Source organism: Lactuca sativa, chromosome 1, assembly GCF_002870075.4.
Source record: "Lactuca sativa cultivar Salinas chromosome 1, Lsat_Salinas_v11, whole genome shotgun sequence".
NCBI lineage: Eukaryota > Viridiplantae > Streptophyta > Magnoliopsida > Asterales > Asteraceae > Lactuca > Lactuca sativa.
The window spans coordinates 59,625,661-59,649,984 of record NC_056623.2 but is presented as its reverse complement, the minus strand read 5'-3'; the positions used below and the strand labels follow the sequence as shown (position 1 = coordinate 59,649,984).

Genomic DNA, 24,324 nt, shown 5'->3' with positions numbered 1-24,324 from the left:
CCCAAAATAAGCTCTTCAAAAAACACAAATATAGGGTCTTTACTTTAATTCATCATTGGACTGGTTTTCAGTTCAAGAGTCCCCTATTGTGTATTTTGATGCCCCTATCTTCAAAGGCAGAAGAAAAACATCATATTTGAATGATTTAGAAATGAATATCAGAAAAAGGATTGACGGATGGAAGGCCAGGTTTCTCTCTTTTGGTGGTAAGCTCACTCTCTTAAAATCAGTCCTTTCCCCTATTCCTATACATACCTTGGCAGTCCTCCACCAGGTTTTCGAGCTCAGGGGTAGAAATAAATACGGACTTAAAATAGTGGAGACTGAACCCTCTACGGAGATGATAGAAGATATGAACCGCTCAATCGATACGATAGAAGAGGAGCTCCGAAGGTTCCTCTCTTCACTCTTCTCGGATGATAAGTCGAGCTAACCTATTCATAAGGTGAGCTAACCTATCCCATAAGCCCCTAGAGTTAACTTGTCTTTGACTTTTAGTTCATTACTTTATTCAGGTCGAAAAGAATGACGCTACGAGGAACGGACTAAAGAAATCGGCAAAGCATCCGATTCCGGTGAAAAGCTACTTTATGCCAAGACCGATAACTCAAATCGAAACCAAGACTCAAGCCGTGGGAGAGGACATGGTGCATACCGTGGGGGACGAGGCCGAGGACGTGGTCGTGGTCGAGATAACACCCAAAACCACGATCAAAGGGACTCATCAAAGAATCGTGATGATCAAAGACGAAAAGGCAAAAATCATGAACAAAGAGACCTATCAAATATTCAGTGTTACCGGTGTGATAAGTTTGGACACTTTGTTTCGCGATGCCCGGAACGTAACAGGAAACATGAAGCAAATCTCAACGATGCCCGAGAGGAGGTCGATCACGAAGAAGGAACATTTTTTATGATGCAAGAGGAGACAATCTTCCTAAATGAAGACAAATACATTCCACCCAAAGTAGAGGCAAATCAAGAAGACGACGATATGTGGTACCTCGACAATGGGGCAAGTAATCACATGACCGGGAAGTACTCATATTTTTCAGAGTTGAATAAACGGATAACCGGAAGAGTAAGATTTGGAGATGGCTCGTGTGTTCGAACTGAAGAAAAAGGATCAATTTTGTTCGAAGGAAAAAATGGTGAGCAAAAAGTTATGAAAGATATCTACTATATTCCCTCTCTTCGTAGCAATGTCATAAGTCTTGGCCAAACGACACTATCCGGTTGTGACATTAGAATGCATGGTGATTACTTGACAATGAAAGATCGAAATGGAAGGTTGCTAATGAAGGTTCCACGTAGTGAAAATCGTCTTTATAAAACACGACTTAAAGTTGGAAAACCCCAATGTTTGCAAGCAAAGATCGATGACGAGTCTTGGTTATGGCATGCACGACTAGGCCATATCAACTTTGGTGCGGTGAATATGATGCACAAGTTGACTAATGGAGTTTCAATTTTGAAACATCAAGAAGAAGTTTGCGAAATTTGCGTGATAGGCAAACAAAACAAACACACATTCCCGAAGAAAACCAATTATATGTCCAAAAATATTCTCTAGATGTTACATGGAGATATTTGCGGGCCTATTGATCCTCCCACGATGGCCGGTAACGTTTATATTTTGGTGCTAATTGACGATTTTTCTAGATACATGTGGTCTTTTTTGTTAAAACACAAAAATGACGCGACGGATGTAATTAAAAAATTCAAAAAGTCCATTGAACATAGGACCGGGAAGGCTATAAAGACGTTCCACACAGATATAGGGGGAGAGTTTACTTCAAACGATTTTAATCGTTTTTGGAGCAAAGAAAGTGTTGCAAGAATGTTAACGGCTCCGTACTCACCCCAACAAAACGGCATAGTAGAACGACGAAATCGGATGCTAATCGAGATGACACGATGTCTTATGAAAGCAAAAGAAGTTCCAAATCAGCTTTTGGGAGAAGCCGTTCGACATGCAACTTATATTATAAATCTTACCCCTACGAGAGCGTTAGTAGGAGTCACGCCTTACGAAAAACTCTATGGTCAAAAACCGAATATTGAAGATCTAAAGGTGTTCGGATGCATTGCGTATGAAAGGATTGTTTCGAAACATCTAAAGAAACTTGACGATAGATCGAGACCATTGGTTTATTTTGGAACGGAACCGGGTTCGGGAGGTGCTCGTTTATTTAACCCATATGAAAATAAAATTATTATAAGCAACAATGTAACTTATGATGAAAAGTTGTCATGGAAATGGAAAAAGGAAATGGAAAAAGGTACGAGAACAATAACAGTGGAAAAAGAAAATGATTCTGGAACTTTCAAAATTGCTTGGGCCACTTTGATAAATCAGCCACATAATGGGCCTCACCAGCCCAATACCAATGCCACCCCATCTCCGCAACATTTAAATGAAAGCCCATCAGTAGCGCCGAGCCCAGTAGCCCCGAGCCCAACAGTGGACAACGCAATCTCGACAGAACCTAATATGGACAGCAGCGATCACGAGTCTGACGGCAATAACAGGTTCGAGAATAACCCGGTACGTCGTTCTAATCGTGTTTCCGTTTTGCCAATTCACCTCAATGATTATGAGCTTAACATGAACGAATTAATGTTATCGTTTGACGAGGAACCAAGTACTTTAAAAGAAGCCATTGTGAAACCCGAATGGCTTAAGGCAATGAAAGACGAGATCGAGTCAATTGAAAGGAAGAAAACTTGGAAGTTGGTGTCTCTTCCCAAGAATGTTAAACCCATCGGATTAAAGTGGGTATATAAAATCAAAAGAAATGCGGACGGATCTATTTCTAGGTACAAAGCACGAATCGTAGCAAAAGGCTATGTACAAGAACACGGGATTGATTTTGATGAAGTTTTCGCACCGGTAGCCCGACTCGAGACGATTCGTTTATTGATCGCTCTCGCGGCCGGGAAGGGATGGAAAATTTATCACTTGGATGTAAAGACGACCTTCTTGCATGGTGAATTAAAAGAAGAAGTGTACGTACAACAACCCGAAGGTTTTGAGAAAAAAGGAGAAGAAGAAAAAGTTTACAAGTTAGCGAAAGCTTTATATGGCCTAAGACAAGCACCAAGGGCGTGGAACATTAAACTTGATGGCATCTTACGAGGAATGGGTTTTAAATGATGTTTGAAAGAAACGGAGGCTTATAAAAAGGCTTCAAAAGGAGAATATATCATTGTGGCAGTGTACGTAGATGACTTATTCGTAACGGGAACGTGTCATGAAATAACAAGCCAATTCAAAAACATGATGTCGTCAAAGTTTGAAATGTCAGATCTTGGCTTGTTGACTTATTACTTGGGCATTGAGGTTTCTCAAGAAAAGGGTTGTGTCACTATAAAGCAAGAGGGATATGCAATGAAAATTTTAAAAGAAGCCGGGATGGAAGAATGCAATGCCACTCAATGTCCAATGGAACCGGGACTAAAATTATCGAAAGCCGAGAATGAACCAGAAGTTGAAGCCACTAATTATAGAAGGATAGTTGGATGCTTACGCTACCTCCTTCACACTCGTCCAGACTTATCTTACTCGGTCGGGGTAGTAAGTCGTTATATGCAAAGTCCGAGAGAATCTCATGCGCGCGCGATCAAGCAAATTCTTCATTACCTTCGTGGTACAGTTTCTCTTGGAATTAAATATGAAAAGTGTGACGAGTTGAAACTTTTGGGTTATAGTGATAGTAGTCATAATGTAGACATGGATGATGGTCGGAGTACTACTGGTCACATTTTCTTTCTTGGTAAATCCCCTATTACGTGGTGTTCACAAAAGCAAGAAACCGATGCTTTATCTTCGTGTGAAGCAGAGTTCATGGCAGCTACTTCAGCAGCATGCCAAGCAATTTGGCTAAGGGAGTTGCTCGCGGAGGTGACCGGATTAGAGAAACAAAAGGTGTTGATTCGTATAGACAACAAGTCGTCAATCGTGTTGTCTAAAAATCCGGTGTTTCACGGGAGGAGCAAACATATTCACACTCGTTTCCACTTCATTCGAGAGCATGTGGAAAACGAGCAAGTTGAAGTCGAGCACGTGGCGGGAAAAGAACAAGTAGCGGATCCCCTAACAAAAGCCTTAGCGCGAGTAAGGTTCGGTGAAATGAGATCGTTACTCGGTGTGTGCGGGTTGCCGTCTCAACCATTCAGGGGTGATTGTTGGTCGAATGGGTTGAGACCATGGGCTTAATGTCGCGGGTCGACCCATCGGTGTTTTGGAGTGCTGTCCAAGATACGCGTTATATGGAAAGTTTCCTAATTCTTTGTTTAGGAATTGTAATCCAATATGAATTCTAGATCTATATATGTATGCGTTGATCATGTATAGAGGTAGGTCAATTGTTAGAGTTTTTGTGATACTGAATTTCTTTAATACAATCAAAGTGTTAGTTTGGTTGATATAATCCTTTATCCATTACCCCTGTTGTGTTATGACTGTTTAAGCTCAAACAATAAATGTTAAGCGTGGAGCAAGTAAAATACAAAATATAATAACAACAATATCTAAGAACATGAAGAATAATATGAAAAACTAAGTTACAATATAGCGTGATAAAGACACACATTAACACTGTATCCCACATGTACCTATTTATAGGAAAACAGTCCTATGCAAAGGTAACTACATGCTAAGGTATGATAGACAATGCTTCTAATTAGTACCATACTCTAAATAAGATTACAAAAGATATTCTGAATTAACAAACATTGAAGTAAAAATGTGGAATTCTGCCATGTCAACCTCTACATGATATCATCAATTAACTCTTGTTTATCCAAGTCATCTAGATTGCTTGCCAAGTTTCCCTTCACATTACTTCCATATTCAATTTGAATATTAACTCCATAATCATCCTCTATGTTTCCTTTATATGGTACATCATCAACTCTTATATCAAAACATGGATCAAAATAATCCACTTCTTGTTGAGCATATATCGGGACAACTTGGTTAACAGTTGGGACATCTAGTTCAACCATATTAGGACATATTGATCTTGAACAACTATTATTACATGTTTTTGGTTGCCTAATTGTTCAAAAAATGGGCCTTGTTCTGAAATCTCATCATCAACATAATCTTGGACCAAAAAACATAGCCTTGTTTTACATCATTGACTTGTGTTTCCAATTGTTCATGACTTCTCCTATTGAAAGAGACTATAACCCTTGACAAGTTAGTTTCATCTACATCAATAACTTGGGAGGAGTTAAATGCAATGTTTTAGTCAAAGTCCAGTTTTTACCTGCAAGTACCAGTGTCCTTGTTTTTTTTTGCTTCTTTTGTACTTATGGGATGGGTCATCTATAACTTCTTGTATTGTAATTTTGACTCATGACATAAAGTAGGTATGGATGTGTTTTCAATGTTCGATATATACTTTTATATCTTTTTAACCTTACCAACATAACTAGATAGAGTAATCACATCATGGTCTTTGCCAAGCGGAAAGAGTCCACAATTCATCTATACTTGAATACTTCATGCATGCACAAGTGGTAAAATATAAGTTCTTTATTGGCATACCATATTTCTTTCATCATTGTGTCAAACTCATTAAATTAAATCTCTTCAGTGTTCACATAATCCATGAGCACCACTTTTCCATTTACATACTTTTTTTCTTCCCGGTGCTTTTCAAAAAAAGAAAACACCATGATGGGATTCACATTGTAAAAAAATTTCGTAAACTATCTACAAAAAATGTTACACCATTAGCACTCACATACCCTAAACAAATAAGAGTTAAAGCTCACATGTAAGAATATAGTACAACTTACACTACTCTTTCTTCAAATCCACTTTAGTTGTTGAAGTTCACATGATGATTTTGTTTCTTTCCAATACCTTGCTCTGATCGTTTACAAGCTCTTTTGAAAAAGACATGTCGAACTCAAAAGAGTGTTTTCTTGGGAAAGCTGGTAAATATAGGTTAGTAATTGAATGTGTAAACCATAGCCAAAATTCCTAGGTTATCATTGTATGCAAGAGTTTTGTTTCTCGGTTTAATCGGTTATAAAATATTAATCGGTTTAATCGGTTATTCGGTTTTTTTACTTATAAAATATTAACCAAAACCGAACAAAATAAGGTTTGGGCAAACCGTTTTCAGGTTATTTTGTTCGGTTCTTGGTTAAATCCGAATAACAAAAATCAACATTTCAAATGTATTAAGTAACATTGATTTGTCCAATAAAAACTTAACAAACACTATCTAGGCCGGTCGTAGGTCAAAATAAAAAAAAAATCTAAAAACTATACTTGTGCATATGTGCACATTACAAAGTAAACGGTGTTTTTATTGTTATTTTGTTGTAACTGTCGTAGACGATGACCTAAGAGTGGTGTTGTGATGTGGGTTTTGAAATTTTTTGGCCTGAAGAATAGTTATCAAGTTCTCACATAAATATTGATTCTCAAAAGAACTTTTAATTTTATTGATATTTAGTCCCTTTCTTTTTTTGTACATTATATACCATCTAACCGAATCTGCTTACATATTACCCTTATAACCTGCAGTAGTAGTAGCTGGTCGCAAGAATAAAATGTGAACAACTTTAACAAGTTGGATGATATAAGTTTAAATGTGAACAGAATCAAGAGTTCGTTACCCTTATGAGTAATTTCCTCAAATTATTAAAGCTTATGGAGACAAGACGTTAGGATCACGGAAGTAGTAGGGAAAATACTAACTTACCCTCGTATGCAAGGCACATGAAGTTGTAAAGATTTCTAAGGAAATTAAATGGATAATAACCGGATAGGGACCATAAGAGATGGATTTGAAAATCATGAAGATGTTTGGTATCAATTTCTAAGAACTATGACGAAACCTATAATTTATCCAAAGAAATTATATATAATGTACATTATATTCCATACCTTAGGACCAAAATTGTAATTTATCTAAAGATTTGAATTCTGTAAGGTTATTTTCTTTTTTGTAAATTATAGGGTAAAATACAGAAAAACACAACCATTCATTTACTAACATTCAGAAAAATCCTTTCACGTTAACCCAAATGTCCATGTTTTTTTTAATAGAAATTACCAATTGTTTTGTAACATGACATTTATCTTTTTTGTTTTTATGTTGACACAAAAACAAAATAAGTGACACTGTCTATTGTCTAAAGTAAAACCTGAGAAATAGACAATTTACTCAATATAAATAAATAAATAAACGATGTCGCTTAGTTCTTTTTTCCATGTCAACCTAAAAACAAAGAGATAAACGACATAATACAAAACAACCGGCAACTTCAAAAAATGAATATTTGGGAAAATTTGAAAGGTTAATGAAAATATAAGGATCTTTCTGGATATAAACAAAATGTAAGAGTTTTTTTATATTTGACCCTAAATTATATACCATACCTTAGGACCAAAATTGTAATTTATACAAAGAAATCAAATATCCTTTGTTTATAAAAAAGTAAGAGATCAAGAGAAAAAACTAAATTTTATATTATATAAGTAGGAATATGAATAAAAAGAAAAAATAAAAAAAATTAATATAAAAAAAAAGTAAGAGATCAAGAGAATAGTGGATTTAATATATTATGTTATATAAGTAGGAATATGAATAAAAAGAAAAAATAAAAAAAATATTTAATATAAACAAATAAACAATAGATAAAAAGATGTTTAATTTCTTCATTATAATCTGTCATATGAAAGTCGTATTATTGGTAATATGAAATTGTTATTATAATTATATAACTTTTTAATTATTAGTTGTTTTTTAGAAAATAAATAAAAGTTATATATAAATCAATCAAATCCATATTTAAAATTTTTACATTTTGACAGAATATTGTTTTACCTAAAAACGAGAATAGTCAATCCAATCGGACCCAATTCAAATACGTCGTTGTCGTGAATCGGGCAACAGTTCTCGAGAAAGAAAGAACCAAAATAATCCGTGAAAGCAATGAAGGGACGCAACGCAGGGTTCTTCGACTTCGAATAATTTCATTTTGGATAACAAATCAGATCATACCCAAATCGATTTCGCATTGAAACAAGGATTACATTCACGAACCGGAAAGAAAGTAACTTCTAGATTGTTTTATGCTTCACTTCTTCAAGATTCATCGGAAAATTAGTCAACAACAATCGTCAGGTTTAATGTCTTCCTTCCGCCGGAGATGTCGCCTCCGGCGTCTGTAGATTCATGCACCGGTCAGTTTTCTTCATTCAAATCTTCTTCTGCGTTTTATTCTTCCTACACCAACATGAACTCTTCATCATCGAATTCGAATTACGCGTTTCCCAATTCGAATCAAATGGATACCATATTGGGATTTAATTCACCGCCTTTAGCGGATTCTAGGAATCCAGGGGGAGCCACTGTAGCTGGTTCTGGTTCAAATCTATCACGGCCACGGCTTATGAAGATGAGAAGACAGACTTCTCATAACACAAGGTCTACTACTGCCTTCGGCATCCGTCGTGGGGTAGAGGCTGACGCTTCTCTAGGGTTTAACCCATTTCGAACTTCATCCGAATCCAGTTTTGTCGACCCGGGAATGGAGAATGTTCCAGAAAGGGTATTTACATTTGGAGCAGGCAGCAGAAATAATGCTTCATTTAGCTTTCAGGCTTTCGAAAGAGAGAATATGAAAAACCTTGACGAATCAATGGTTGATCAGTTACCAGATCAAATTAACAACTTGAACATAAGAGGATCAGGTAACGTGAACCCTATGAAGAGCCAGTTTACCAATAAGTTTCCTAGCAATGTGGAGACAGAATTACAACATGAGATGCATAAAATGAATCTGTGTAGTTCAGGAAACGTTGGGTGGGCTAGCAATACTCATAAAGCCTCTGTATTTGAAAAACCTGTAACTTTTGTTAAGCAGCATGATGAAGAAAGGGTAAATCCTGATTTGATATCAGATAGAATGGGGAAGATGAAAGTAAGTGAATCTGGAGAAGATAGTTTGAAAACCTTCATATTTGGAGCAACTAGTAAAACCAGAGAAGATGTCAAGGCGGATGTAATATCAGATAAAATGCAGGATTTGAAAGTAAGTGGAATTGGAGAATCATCTGGTTTTTCTACAGTATCTGATAATAAGTTCCAGAGTGGCACTTTTACTTTCACTAGCAAATTGGATGACTTAAAAGCTCCAAATGCAGAAATAAAAACACCCATGGAATCTGTCAAAGGATCCAAACTAAAGAAAAAGAAAGGGAAAACAAGAAAGCATGTCTCTGGTCAACCTCGTCCTACACAAAACTTTGTGTTTGGTCAAACTTCAGTTGAAATACTCGAGGGTTTTGAAGCATACTCACCAATGGATGTTTCCCCATATCAAGAAACCCTAGCTGATGATTATTATTACAGAGGAACTTCTGTGACATCAGATGATACTTCCCAATTAAACGACCACAACAGTTTCTCAAGTGAATCATTTATAATCAATTCAAATCTCACAACAGATGAAGACCTTCTTTTTGCCACACAGTGTTTGGATATTAATGAGAGTGATGTTAAGTGTGAAGTTTCTGAAGCAGAAAGCTTCAGATCTGCAAATGAGAACTTGGAATACAACAGTGATACATTTGCTACAGCATTTGATTCAGAACTTAGTTCAACTGCAACTTCAAGTAGACAAGAAGAATCAGGCACCCGATTATTTAAATTCGGTTCAAAATTAGACAACATAAATAAAGAAAACTTCACATTTGCTGCATCTTCTTCAAGTCAAAGTCAACTATCACCAGACACACGTCAGCATAAAAAGAAACATCGTCTGAAAACCTGTCAGGATTCTTCAAGTTCAACATCCGATACAAAAACCGATTTTTTCCCAATTCCTATTAATAATCCTTCAATCTTTTCTCCCAAATCAGTACCTATTTTATCAAGTAAAAACAACGATAATTTCAAATCAATAAAAGAACAAGATTCAAAGCATGGATCTTTTTCAAACTTTTCAACTGCATCAGCCAGCATTGCAGCAGAGGAATCCTGTGAGAAATGGCGATTGAGGTTTGAGATTCTTTGATTCTTTCTTCCACCATTTTTGTCAATTATCAATGTTTTTAAGATTTGTATTGATTTATGTTAGGGGAAACCAAGCTTATGGTAATGGCGATTTAGCTAAAGCAGAGGATTATTACACACAGGGGTTAAACTCTGTTCCTCAAACTGAAAAATCCAGAGATTGTCTTAGGGCTTTGATGTTATGCTATAGCAATCGTGCAGCTGCTAGGATTTCTCTTGGAAAAATGAGAGATGCATTAAAAGATTGTTTAATGGCTGCAGCTATTGATCCTAATTTTCTCAAAGTTCAAGTTCGTGCTGCTCAGTAAGTCTCACTTCTGTTACATTTTCTGTTGAATCTTTCTGTTTAAAGTTCACCATTTAAAGTTTGTTAATAATCTTTTTGTATGTTCAGTTGTTATCTTGCTATTGGAGAAGTTGAAAATGCAACTCTTCAGTATATGAAGTGTTTGCAATCAGGGAATGATGTCTGTGTAGACAGAAAGTTGTTAGTAGAAGCCTCTGAGGGTTTAGCAAAGGCACAGGTATTTTAAATTCTCTCTTTTTCTATTTATTTATTCACTTTTTATTATCATCATTAATATGTTTTTATGTTTTCAGAAAGTAACAAAATGCATTAAGCAATATACAGAACTTCCACGAAGAACATCTGATGAATTAGAATCTGCATTGAGAGTTATTAATGAAGCTCTGCAGATTAGCAATTTCTCAGAGCAATTACTTCAAATGAAAGCAGATATCTTAATCATGGTTTGTGTTACAAAGTAGTTTATAATTTTCTCTACTTAATTCTTGATAACTTATATGATTCAATTCAACACTCTTTTGTCTTGTTTTTCAGTTACGAAGATATGAACAGGTTATTCAGATGTGTGAGCAGAATCCTAATTCTGCTGAGGTGGACACACACACAAGCCCTAATTCATGGAGGTCAACCCTGATTGTTAAATCCTATTTCAATCTAGGAAGACTAGAGGAAGCTCTTGAATTCATTAAAAAGCAAGAAACTTCTGGACAAATCACAGAAAGGTAACCCTATTCTGTTTTAAAATTTTCAATTTGACTAAAACTAAAAGTCAAGAACATGAAAGTTGACTTCTTTATGGTATTTATTGATTTCCAGATTAGAAAGCATGAGTTTGGACTCAGTGATACCTTTAGCCAACACAATTCGTGAGCTTTTGTCTCGCAAGGTACATAAACAATAACTATTTATCTCATACACTCAAAAAAAATTAACAAATTCTACAAGATTTATATATATATTTTTTATGTATTGTTTCTTTATAGGCAGCAGGAAATGAAGCTTATAAATCAGGGAAATACACAGAAGCAGTTGAACACTACAGTGCTGCTTTATCATGCAGTGTTGAATCACGTCCTTTTGCAGCCATTTGTTTTTGTAATCGAGCTGCAGCATATGGAACTTTAGGTCAAATCACAGATGCCATTGCAGATTGCAGTTTGGCCATTGCCCTTGACCCCACCTACCTCAAGGTTTGCTAACATGCACTGTGTCTTCCTAACGTGCACCGTGTTTGCTATTGTGCACTGTGTTTTTGCTAACATGCACAATGTCTGCTAACGTGCACCGTGTTTTTTTTTTTTTTTGCTAACGTGCACCATATTTAATTGAATGCAGGCGATATCGAGAAGAGCGAGTTTATATGAAATGATTAGGGACTATGGGCAAGCTGCTACAGATCTTAGAAGATTTGTGTCTCTTCTCACATCTCAAATACATGAAAATGCAGTTCTTGATAAATCGAATGAGATAAGGAGAACTCAGATTCGGATTTCTAACATTGAAGAAGAATCCAGGAAGGAAATTCCTTTAAACATGTACCTTATATTGTAAGTTTTTATTTTGTTTTTAAAACATGATTCAAAGAGGAAAATCGTTTCACTTTTGTACAATTTACTACAGGGGAGTTGAGTCAACTGCTGATGCTTCAGAAGTCAAGAAGGCATACCGGAAAGCTGCACTAAAACATCATCCTGATAAGGTTCGAATTTTATAAAAAATATATATACAAAAGTTTCTTAAAAACTTATATATATATATATATATATATATATATATATATATATATATATATATATATATATATATATATATATATATATATATATATATATATATATATATATATATATACTTTTCTTGTTTTGGTGATGTAGGCTGCTTTGTCATTGAGTAGAAGTGATAATGGAGACGATAGGCTGTGGAAGGAAATAGCTGAAAATGTCTACAAAGATGCTGATAGGCTTTTCAAAATGATTGGAGAGGCATATGCTGTACTTTCAAACCCTTCCAAGGTCTCCAAAATGATTCATTTCTAAAACCCTTTTTTTTTTCTTTCTCCCTTTTAAGTGTGTTGTCTGGATAAATGATGTTTAAAAAATATCTGAGAAATTGATATGATTTTTGTGTAGAGGTCAAGTTATGACATGGATGAAGAGATGAGAAATGAAGCCAATCATTTTCCTAACAATTCTCAAAGCCCGGTTTTTGAGAGAAGCGGGAGTAGAAGATGGCAAGATTCTTGGAGACCATATGTTCATACTCAGTCAAAAAGTCAAGAAAAGTCAACCCCATCATACAGGTATTATTCGAGGCAATCTTGATGTAAGTAATTATGGTCATCAAGTTTTGTTGCATGAGAGCATAATGACATGCAATGACCACGCAATGTGTGGTGTGATTGAGTGTATGATCGATCGATTGATTCATGGCATAAATAGTTTGAAAGGGTTGTATGTTTGACCAAGTTTTGACTGATGTATGATTGATAGGTGAAAGGAACTTTTTTATACTTGTTTTTACCTTATAGAGTTTTTATTTTTTTAGGTTGTGAGGTTTGACTTGAATGTATACTGTATAGTATAGTGATTGTGTTTGTTGTAAGGTGATAAAGAATGGAAACAAGTGAATGAAAGAGTTGGAAGATTATTTAACTCATGTTATGATCAAGTCTAATTTTTTTGAAAGGGAATGGGTTGCCATTTTGTCACACTTTTGTCTAATTAATTCATTTAACAAATTAATTTTGATAAACTATAATACAATTATTTTATATAACTAGAGATAAAAAAAATTATAATTGAAATAATTAAATTACATATTATATTATTGGGTTCCGTTTTTTATAGTCCAAGAAAACTTAAAATCAGCCCAAAGCCCACAACCTTAAGTATCAACGATTTAACGTCGTATGAGTCAAGACACGATCTCTATTCAAATATTAAACATAGAAAAAAAAAACCGTAATTGCCGAGAAAGAACATTTTCTCCCAGTCAACGAGTGAGTTGCAATACCTAGACATCATTGTGTCATAGTAGACCCCAATATCCTATCGACTGTAATTGCTAATGGAGTACATGCTTGAATTTGTCAAGGATGGACATCAATGTGGCCACACAGGCCAAAGTAAACGATTCCATCCTCCCTAAGAGGTAAATAGGTAAATTAGAATGGATAAGTTACCCAAAACAATGTTGTATTGCTCTTTAGGTACTCAAAACAGAAATGTTTTGAAAGATTTGGTTTTCTTTCTTTAATATCTTACATATAGATCAAATATAGAAAAGTGTAGTAGATCACATTTTTGGTTGCTCAATTTAATTAAGACCATATTTAATGTGTATAAGTTAACTTAATTTTTTAAATTATTGCAATTAATTTTGGTTTTTAGGTGAAGTTTTTATATCATATTTTATTATCGTTAACTAACTGTACTTTTTTGTATGTTTTTTTTTTCAAATATTTTTTTTGAAAGAGCCAAACTCAACAAACAAATTTTTTTTTTTTTCAAATATTTGTTTTTGTAAGCACTTTACTAAGATTAGATTTTAGGATATGTCTTATCCCGACACCCCGTCATTCAAGCTGAAAAACACACTATATCATGAAATAACTATAAGTTTTCTAAATCACACCGTTTTCTACAAATCATTAGAATTTCATCCAAACATGATACGATACAACCATTAGGGCAGATTCATAATAGTGTCATTAAGATTCAATCCTAAATTTAAAATTGTCAAAAAAAAAAAAATGGTTAATGCGTTTCATATTTTCAACCTTTTATTGTTTAATATTGTGAGCGGAATTTGATCTAATGGTTGTGAGAACATTATAACTATTATGGACCGTCAACGCTTGGAATAATCAACGATTCTGATTAATTTAGATGAACATAAAAATCTTCCTAAAATAAAACGATTTATTAATGGTTAAGATATGATTGATATTATACATCAAAATAGAAAATGTTTTGATGGATTTGGTTTTTTCTTTAATATGTTAAATAAATCAAATATAGGAAATTGTAAAACCGTAGATCACATTTTTGGTTGCTCAATTTAGCTAAGACCTTATTTAACGTGTATAAGTTAGCTTAATTTTTGCAGGCAATTTAGTATCTCATGTAGTTTTGGTTTTTATAACATCTTTGGTATTTTTTTTCAATTATTTGTTTTTAAGTAATTTACTAATCATTATTAGATTAGATTTTGGGCTCTATCCCACCCGTCATTTATGCTGAAAAACACATTATATAATGGAATAGCTATGTGTTTTTTAAATCTCATCATTTTCTATAAACCATAAGAATCTCATCCAAATATGATACTAGAAAAGCATTAGGGTAGATTGTTACTAAGTCTAATATTCATCATAAGTTCGGGAGCATAAGGACGTGTAAATAAATCTATTCTAATAAATAATTTTTTTTTACGCATGTCACATTCATATTGATTTGGCCACATGTCATTTTGTGGTTTATTTCAATTAAATTTTTTCCACATGACATTTTGTGGTTTTTTTCCATTTTATTAAATTCATATAATATTAATATTAAATGTAACAATAAATGCATATCAATCTCAATAATTGACTTTCCTTCTAATTTCACAATTTCTAAATTAAAACTTTATTAGTTTCATTTGTTTATTTATCTAAATTATTTGTTTAAATTTAAAAGAGAAAAAAAACACTTTAATTTTAATAATTTAATATTTTCTATTTTTTCTTGTAAATTCAAACTTTTTCAAATATTTGTATTTAATTTTTTTAAATGAATCCATGTAATACATGGGTCTTATACCTAGTTTACATTAAAATAGTGTTGGTTTATTTCAGTGATTCCCTTTTTTGGTAAAATGGCTTTAATGCCTACGATTGTCACTCTTGTCGCTTTGCTCCCGCAATTTCAACGCCGATTTGCTAAAACCACTATTCCGAGGAGTCTTGAGTTAGTAAGTGCTTCTAATGAAGAAACCCTTGATAAGGCCCGATCCTATCTGATGGAAGGGGTGCACCTGCTTAATGATGTTTCAACCCGTACTAAAGCACACACTGAGCTTCTTGCAAGTCCTAAACTCAAATTTGAAGAGGCAGGTGCTGGAACAACTTCACAAGGTTCATGACCGAAGAAAAGAGGAAGGTAAGGATCTTCGTGAGAAAGTATCGGGGTTGTCTAAAAGAAAACAACTTCTGGTGAGTGAATTAAGCGAGAGCTTGTGTTGTCAAGATGAATTAAAGAAGTTGAATCAAGATCTTCATATCAAAGCTGATGACACCATTGGTCGACGTCTAGAGGTTCGTAAAGAGTTGGAAGAAGTTGTTCAATTTCCCGCCCTTATGGAAGTTATTCAAATTGTCTCTTTGAATCACCAAAAGGATAGGTGGTGCTGCAAAATTAAAAAAGATGTCTCTTTTAAAGTTTGTGATTTAAAGAGATAGATTGATGAAATGGTCTTATCGTCTTTGGATCTAGAAACTAGATGAAATCCTTTTGTCCTTAGAAAAATGAATATTTGATTCGGAGAGTTTTGAGGAAAAGAATTCCAACTTGGAGTAATTTAGCAAATAGAATAATGGATATTCATTCGGTGTTGTGTCCAATTTGTGATCTTGACATAAAACATCTTGACCACCTGTTCATTAGATGTGAAGTGGTGCTAGAACTTGGAATGCAATATTTTATTGGCTTGATCTCGATTGGGTGGGTGATGATTCAATTGTTGGCTTGTTTGATACCTTCGATAATAGATCAATGACATAAAGGAAGAAATTAGCGGTTGATGCGATTTTTTGTACTACGATTTGGTATATTTGGAGGTTTAGGAATGATGTGGTGTTTAAAGCGGGCAAGCTTAGGAAAAATGAAGTCGTTGATTCTATTAATGATTTTTTTTTTGGTTTGTGGTTTGCAAATAGTCATAGACTATGATGCATGGAAACTTCTCTAAGGTTGCCGTTCCCGTTTCCGAAACTCCATGGAAACGGATACTCCATGGAAACGCCTTGGAAATGTATCCTGGAAGTATTGGGTATCGTGGAAACGTTTCTGCACAGTTTCCTTGAAGTTTCGATGAAGTATCCTGGTCGTTTCTATTTTATTTTAGGGTTTACATGGGTTTTTTAAGTTTAAATCCAAAAAAGGATAATGGGCTACTGTTTTTAAGGCTCAAAACGTATTTGGTATTCCCTTAAGTCCCTAACCGATCATCGATCAAAGTCTCTCCTGTTGTGAGTCGTCTCCTGTCTTCTCGACGATTAGTTGATCACAATTCACAAGGATCGTCAATCATCATTCATTCATCACCATTCTTGATTCTCTTAGTTCCTAATCACATCATCGATTATGGCTTACATCAACAGACCAACCTCCATAGTGGGACTTTACATCAATATATATCTATTTTGGAATTTCTTTAATATATATATATATATATATATATATATATATATATATATATATATATATATATATACACACACACACACACACACATTTTTATATTGCCGTATCTCTGCCGTATCCGTATCTTGATTTTTTGGGTTTTGCCGTTTCTCGTTTCCATTCCGTATCCGTTTCCCATTGCCGTATCCGTTTCCGTGCAACTTAGGTCATAGATGTCCGATTGGTTGGCTAAATTGGCTTAAAAATCCTCAAAAAAAAGTTTTACCAAAAACTACCAACGAAATCGTTTGGTTTCAATGCTTTAACCAAACCAAATCGATCTAAACCTAACATATAGAAAAGACTTAAATGTTTCGGTTCAGTTAATTTTCAATATAAATTATCAACTAAATTGTCTAGTTCCAGTGTTTTTAACCTAACCAAAATGAATTAGACCGCCATAAACTCATCAAATCAACTAATTGTGTATCATGCCGCCAGGAGTTTGAAAGTTCAACTTAGGTCAAGTTTTTGTTTTGTTTGATTTAGAAATTACAAATGATAAGCTACTTGTTTGTTTGTATTTCTAATATTAAAAGTGACGTGTAAGAAGGTTGGGCAAGATCCAAACAAGTATTTTGTCATTGTTCAATGTGTGAGAAGACCTACCAACAAGTAGAAGATTTCAAAGGGATGTCATTTTTAATTTTTTTTATATAATTATTAGAGTATCAACATCAAATGAATTGGTTCTAATAGGTACGCAGATAATATAATGGTTTCTTCACTATTTACGTATAATAAGTTAGATTTTTATTAACATTTTATTTAAAACTATTTTCATAAAACATTTTTATTAATAATATTCACATAACATAATTAATCAATTCATGCCGTTCGATATGGGTCGAAATCAATATATGAAATTCTTGACCAAAAGACTTTTCAATGAGAATTTTAATTTGAAGAATGAGACATATTAAAGACTCATATTGTAGAAATTTCTTCTTACTTATTTGACGGGTAAGTGTACATTGTGCTATTAAATAAAATAAGATATAACTATTATACGTGAAAGTGTAAAATAAATACAATATATTTTTATCATTCTACCATATCATCAAAGATACAACAAACTTTAACATAAACTTTGGACAAAACTGCAAATTTGGTCCTTGTGGTTTGCAAAAATCTTTGGATGGGGTCCAAAAAGTTTCCAGCTTGCATAGAAGGTCCAAATAAGGTTTTTTTTTGGGTTTTTAGTCCAAAAACACTTGAAAAGACGATTATACCCTTAAATTTTTTTTACAATTATTCTAATACCATTTTAACTTAAAAATAAAAGAAAAGAAATGTATTATCCCCCACCCACCCATACTTTCTCTCTCTCTCTCTCTCTCTCTCTCTCTCTCTCTCTCCAACACACCAATCTACAACTTGGAAATAACATTCCATCATCAAAACTGCAAAACCCCACTCACATAATTCCTGGTATGTTCACGATATTCATCTCCAGATCATTTGTAAAATCACTTAGAACTTGGATGAATCAAATTTCTTTCGAGAATTAATTTAGGGTTTTCATGTTCTGGGTTCATCGATTTCCGGGGCTAACAATTTCAGGGTTCGAACGATTCTTGGGTTCTATTTATTTACATAAGAATGAACAATAAATATGATTTCTACAAAAGTCAATCCAAGGAAGAAAGAACAAAAAAATGATTTTTACAATTGTGTGTGTATGTGTTTGTTTCCGGACTCAGGAAGGAACATAACCTTCATCTTCGTGCTTTCTTTTCAAGAATAAGAATAAACCTGTTTCTAGGATCAATTTTCATCTCTCGAGTTCTGGGGATGAACACGAATCAATTTTCAACAACACACACAGTGGACGCATTTCTGGGTCTGAAAAAGGACCTGATGATGAGTCAAGTTTTGAATCTTCAAATTTTGAATTATTGGTTCTGAAAAAAAAAAAAGGAGAGAAATAAGAATATGATATGATTGCTCTTGAGTTCTAGTTTGTTCTTGATCTATGAGAGAGAGAGAGAGAGAGAGAGAGAGAGAGAGAGAGAGAGAGAGAGAGAGAGAGAGAGAGAGAGTTTTACCCATTTTCTTATTATTATTATTATTGAAATTGTAATAAAATGTAAAAAAAATGTAAAAGTAAATAAATAAGGGTATAACCGTCTTTTCAATTTTTTTGGACTATAAACAAAAAAAACCTTTGATTTTAGACCTTCTGTGCAAACTTAAAACTTTTTAAACCTCATCCAAAAATTTTTACAAACCACAAGGACCAAATTTGTAATTTTGTCTAAACTTTGACATAGATGTAACAACTTTTATATCACTTTGTGTAACAAGCTACATAAGATGATAAACAAAATGGTAAGCTTATTAATGAAATGGTAAAAAGTTGTATTTTGTTATACTAAATTATAATAAAAGAATTCATTAACTAAAAAAATACTTTGCATTTCTTTTACAATTTACTCACCATTTATCATAAATTAAATATATCTTTGACCTTTATACCTCATGTTTTAACCATTAATATTCGCCCATTCGTCCTATTTTCCAACGTGATTTGTGGTTCCATTATATATATGGTTGGTTGGATATCAACTAAATATATCAAAACCAAAGCAATGGCAACAATGCTCCTACTACTCGGCTTACTTATAAGTCTTCTCGCGTCCATAGGTTTCTCTTTCTTTTCGTTACATTTCACCACTATAATTTACATTATCCATATTTGTTATATGTTTTATGCTATATCATTCGTATCATTTCTAAATAAATATTATTCCTGTTTTCTGACATGTTCAAAAAATATCCGCACCTGATAGTTTTCTGATAGTAATTGCTCAGATTTTTGGGTATTTGCAGTATTCGAAAATTCTTTTTATTAATGGCGGATCATCCAAATAAGGAAACGTGGTATTCAAAGACGAACCAACTGATCAATTATCTTTTTAGTTTTTTCAGTGTTTTATTCCCAGCTGATCACTTTGTAAATTCTAAATATGTGTTTTTAAAATTTTATTTTGTAATATGTACATAAAATTTTATTTTTCAAAAAATAAGATAAAACAACGAAATAATAAAGATATATTTGTAATGTATATACTTTTATTTCATTATATGCACGCACGCATAGTGTCAAATAAATACTTTGGTGCAGATTGTTGACTTATAATTTCCAATATACGGTTAGGATAAAAACCAACTTGTATACAAGATAACAAGAAAAATATATAACAGATTTGGCATTTCGGTATTTAAGATTAACATATAGAATTCTAAATACAAATGTAGCCCTAAGAATTTATGTCTTTTACGAGAATGAAGAATGATATTTAAATATTTTATTTTTACAGATGCGCAATCTGTCGGCGTGTGTTACGGTAGAAACGGCGACGGTTTGCCGTCGCAACAAGACGCAGTGAACCTCTATCGGAGCAACGGCATAACCAGAATGCGAATTTATGATCCAGATCAAGCTACTCTTCAAGCCCTAAAAGGAACCAATATCGAACTCATGATCGGCGTTCCTAACGATGCTCTACAATCCCTCAACGATCAAGGCGCTGCAAACACATGGGTAAGAAACAACATCCAAAACTACCCCGACGTCAGGTTTAAATACATCGCCGTTGGAAACGAAGTCGATCCAAACAACGGGAATAGTCAATACGTTAACTTCGTACTCCAAGCAATGAGGAATGTTCAGAACGCCATTAACGCCGCCGGCCTACAGAACCAAATCAAAGTGTCGACTGCAACCTACACCGGTTTGTTAGGTGTCTCCTATCCACCAAGCGATGGTGCCTTTAACGACAATGTTCGGGGGTTTATTCAGCCGATAATCGGATTTCTAACGGAAAACAACTCGCCGATGCTTGCCAACATCTACCCCTTCTTTTCCGATCCTAATTCCAATCTCCCGTATGCGTTGTTTACAGCGCCGGGAACGGTTGTGACTGATAATAATAATGGTCTACAATACTCTAACCTTTTTGACGCCATATTAGATGCTCACTATGCAGCTCAAGCACGTCTTGGTGGAGGGAATGTGGAGATTGTTGTGTCGGAGAGTGGTTGGCCAACTGCAGGAAAAGATGTAGCGACGACAGAGAATGCTAGAACTTACAATACGAACTTGATTAGACATGTCAGAGGGACAACAGGGACACCGTTGAAGCCTGGAAGATCTATAGAGACTTATTTGTTTGCAATGTTCGATGAAAACAGGAAACCTGGTGAAGAGTCGGAGAAACATTTTGGGATTTTCTCCCCTAATCAACAACCCAAATATCCATTGAGCTTCAATTAGGGAAAAGTAAAACCGCCATTTCCAAAGCTTTAAAGAATATTACATGCATGAAATAAAGTGGTTGTCCGCTACATAATAAAGTGATGTCGAAATAAAGATGGTTGGTTTATCTTTGTATTGTTTTGAAAGGGAGTTAAATGTTGTATCCAACATCTAAATAAAAACGTTTTTTTAGCTAGAACTAAAACTCTAAACCCTCTAATTTGCTCATAACTAATTTGGAAAAAGAAAATGGATTCTTTTTGTGGGATTATGGCAAAGGAGGGTATATGTGATGATTGTTGGGTAGAATTTTCATGTTGTGCAAATTGTCTCCTTGCCATCCTAATATTTGAAATGAGAAATTAAATATCTTCATATTTTTTGTTCCTACATATCCTCTTATCCAATGAAATTGTGACATGTGTAACATTTAATGTTCATTTAATGAGATTTAATGTTATTTTAGGATACTAATATGACACATGTTATCATTTAAAAGGGTAGGAGGATTGGTATGATCAAAAGGTAGAAGGATATTTAATTTCTCATTTGAAATTCGTTCATCTACAAGGAGGTGCTTACGAAGCATGCATGAAAGCATATAATAGGATTTGTATATAATTTTAGGTATAAAACTATAAAAACAACTATAAAGTTTTAACAAAAATGCAATCAAATCCTTTATCATCTTTTTCGCATTCTCTATTAGAGCTTATATTAAGTTTTGTATATAATTTTTATAGAGTTTTATAAGTTTAATTTTGCACCACAGTATATAAAAATATTTATCAACTATATGTTGGTCTTCATATTAAAATTCAATACAAAAATTTATAGTGAATGATTAAAAGTGTTCATTAAAAACCTAATAAACATCTTTCTATAAGTCATAAAAAACATGCAAATATACATAATGTAGGTGTCGAAGGAAATTATGAAGCCTACTAGACTTCTAATAAGAAAAAACACATTCGAAATACATAGATGTTATGGATGATTCACGAAATCAAGAATATTATTAGTTCAAAAGCAATAGAAAGAAACTAACAATGCAAGAAAATTATTATTTTTAATTAAAATGAAGTCAATTTTGTTGGTTCTATACCTAATATTACATATAGGACAACCATATATTCATTTTCTTTCTTCCCCCCCCCCCCCCCCTCTCTCTCTCTCTCTCTCTCTCTCTATATATATATATATATATATATATATATATATATATATATATATATATATATATATATATATATATATATATATATATATATATATTGAAAGAACCTGAACTTTGTAAACTTTCGTATTTTTGAAAGACCCAAACTTTCATACTTCACAATATTGTTACTCCAAAACATGCTACATGCATATTCATAAAATAATATTTTACATTGATAGTTTATTTACATAGACTGGATACAAACCGACTATTTAGATTTTTACAAAGTTTTACACATATTACATACTTTCCCAGGAATACAATACAAAAGTTATAATATTATCTATTCTAAATCTTCTACCAGTAGAAAACTATACTAGATGCTTATCACCTGTAATAATTTAAACATTGAGAGGGATAACCGGTGACGCTTAGTGAGTTCAATAACAATTTCAATATAGCATTATGCCATATACATATCAATATGACAGTAGCATAGAGGGACAACGAACAAGATAGGCAAATGAGTATCATATGACAGACTTTCCATATCAATGAATAATCAGATTCAAAGATTTGAATTCAATGAGACATAACAATTTCAACATTTGGTATACATCAATAAGACTTCAGCCCAAGCGGCGTAGAAAATATGATTTCAGAATATCATTTCACTAGAATACACAGGCTTTCAGCCATGTCTTTGTATTCTAATATGCCAAAGTGATGCATATGTCATACACTTTATGGCCAAAAGCTACATACCAGTACCCAAATGATGCTTATGTCATACATTTCGTGGCCTAAGGTATAACTCATTATCATAATAACATGGGAAAACACATTGAACATATAAGACATAACATAGAATTGTCCCTATATTGAACTCACCGTGAAATAACCAGGGATTAAATGATAATTTAGGCAACCCTTCGGCTCTAAATATGACTTTCTGTGATGAAACCGGAGATTTTAGTTGAAAACTGGCCTTACTCGGGCAGAGTTTCGACTAGAAAATATAATTTTCTCGGGAATTTCGGAGTGCCATAATTTGCTTCGGGTGTTGGGTATGTGTAACGCCCGCAAATCCGGGCTAGTCAATTTAGAGGCAATAGGGGTCGAAAACGACTTTTCGACAAAAGATTATTTAGAATAAATAATCTTAATCAAGTTTTAGAGTATGTTACAAGGTTTTCGTACATATAAAGAACGCCGAAAACCGAGTTATAACGAAGAAGTTATGACCCGTTGAAGTTTCGCGACGGAACCGGCACGATACCGGGAAGCGTAAATAGTGAATTTACGATAGAGCGAGATTTAGCCTTAGCGATCTAAACGAAAGTCGTAGAATATGTTAAACTAAGAACATCGATAAAAAGAACGCCCAAATCTGACTTCATATGAGGAAGTTATGATTTTTTCTAAGATTTAGCATAGCAGTGCACAGCCCGAAATCTGAATTTTAGATCAGTCGATTTTTAGCCGACGGGATCTAAATGAAAGTTATAGTACTCATAAATACCAACGCGTGGATATAAAGAACGTCGATAATAGAGCTCGTATGCAAAAGTTATGGACGAAGCTTAGTCCCTACTTTTCGAGCGCGGCGAATTCGATACAGTTTTGTAAATACGAGATAGAATGTGAATTAGCCAACGAGGTCTAAATGAGAGTTGAAGATCTCATTAATAGGAACTCAACGGTAAAAAGACAGACAAAAATGGAGCTCGTATGCAAAAGTTATGGACGAAGCTTAGTCCCTACTTTTCGAGCGCGGCGAATTTGATACAGTTTTGTAAATCCGAGATAGAATGAGAATTAGCCAACGAGGTCTAAATGAAAGTTGAAGATCTCATTAATAGGAACTCAACAGTAAAAAGACAGACAAAAACGAAGCTCGTATGCAAAAGTTACGGACGAAGCTTGGAGACTACTTTACTATACACTTCCTATAAATACAAGGGTGAACTCCTCATATTTTCTTCACACCATAAGCCTTTCTTTCTCTCTCTAACTTCTCTCTAGCCTCCCTAAACCCCTCCCAAGTCTAGGGAACCTCCCTATCACGAGAAGAAAGCCCCGGAGCGCCCGACGGCTCCGAGAAG

At 34.0% G+C, this 24,324-nt stretch overlaps 2 protein-coding genes across 2 annotated transcripts; both read left to right on the top strand.

Moving 5' to 3' along the window:
* The first annotated feature begins 7,914 nt into the window (after window positions 1-7,914).
* LOC111905045 (uncharacterized) lies at window positions 7,915-13,011 on the top strand. Its single transcript, XM_023900730.2, has 11 exons — window positions 7,915-10,034; window positions 10,114-10,353; window positions 10,444-10,573; window positions 10,650-10,799; window positions 10,891-11,078; window positions 11,173-11,242; window positions 11,340-11,546; window positions 11,692-11,903; window positions 11,977-12,055; window positions 12,231-12,368; window positions 12,486-13,011. The coding sequence occupies exons 1-11, from the start codon at window positions 8,182-8,184 to the stop codon at window positions 12,675-12,677; spliced, it is 3,459 nt and encodes a 1,152-aa protein (XP_023756498.1). The 5' UTR covers window positions 7,915-8,181; the 3' UTR covers window positions 12,678-13,011.
* Window positions 13,012-19,286: 6,275 nt separating this feature from the next.
* On the top strand, window positions 19,287-21,193 carry LOC111905046 (glucan endo-1,3-beta-glucosidase). The gene is made up of 2 exons (XM_023900731.3): window positions 19,287-19,445; window positions 20,123-21,193. Exons 1-2 carry the CDS (start codon window positions 19,349-19,351, stop codon window positions 21,076-21,078), a joined length of 1,053 nt encoding a protein of 350 aa, XP_023756499.1. The 5' UTR covers window positions 19,287-19,348; the 3' UTR covers window positions 21,079-21,193.
* The last annotated feature ends 3,131 nt before the right edge of the window (window positions 21,194-24,324 follow it).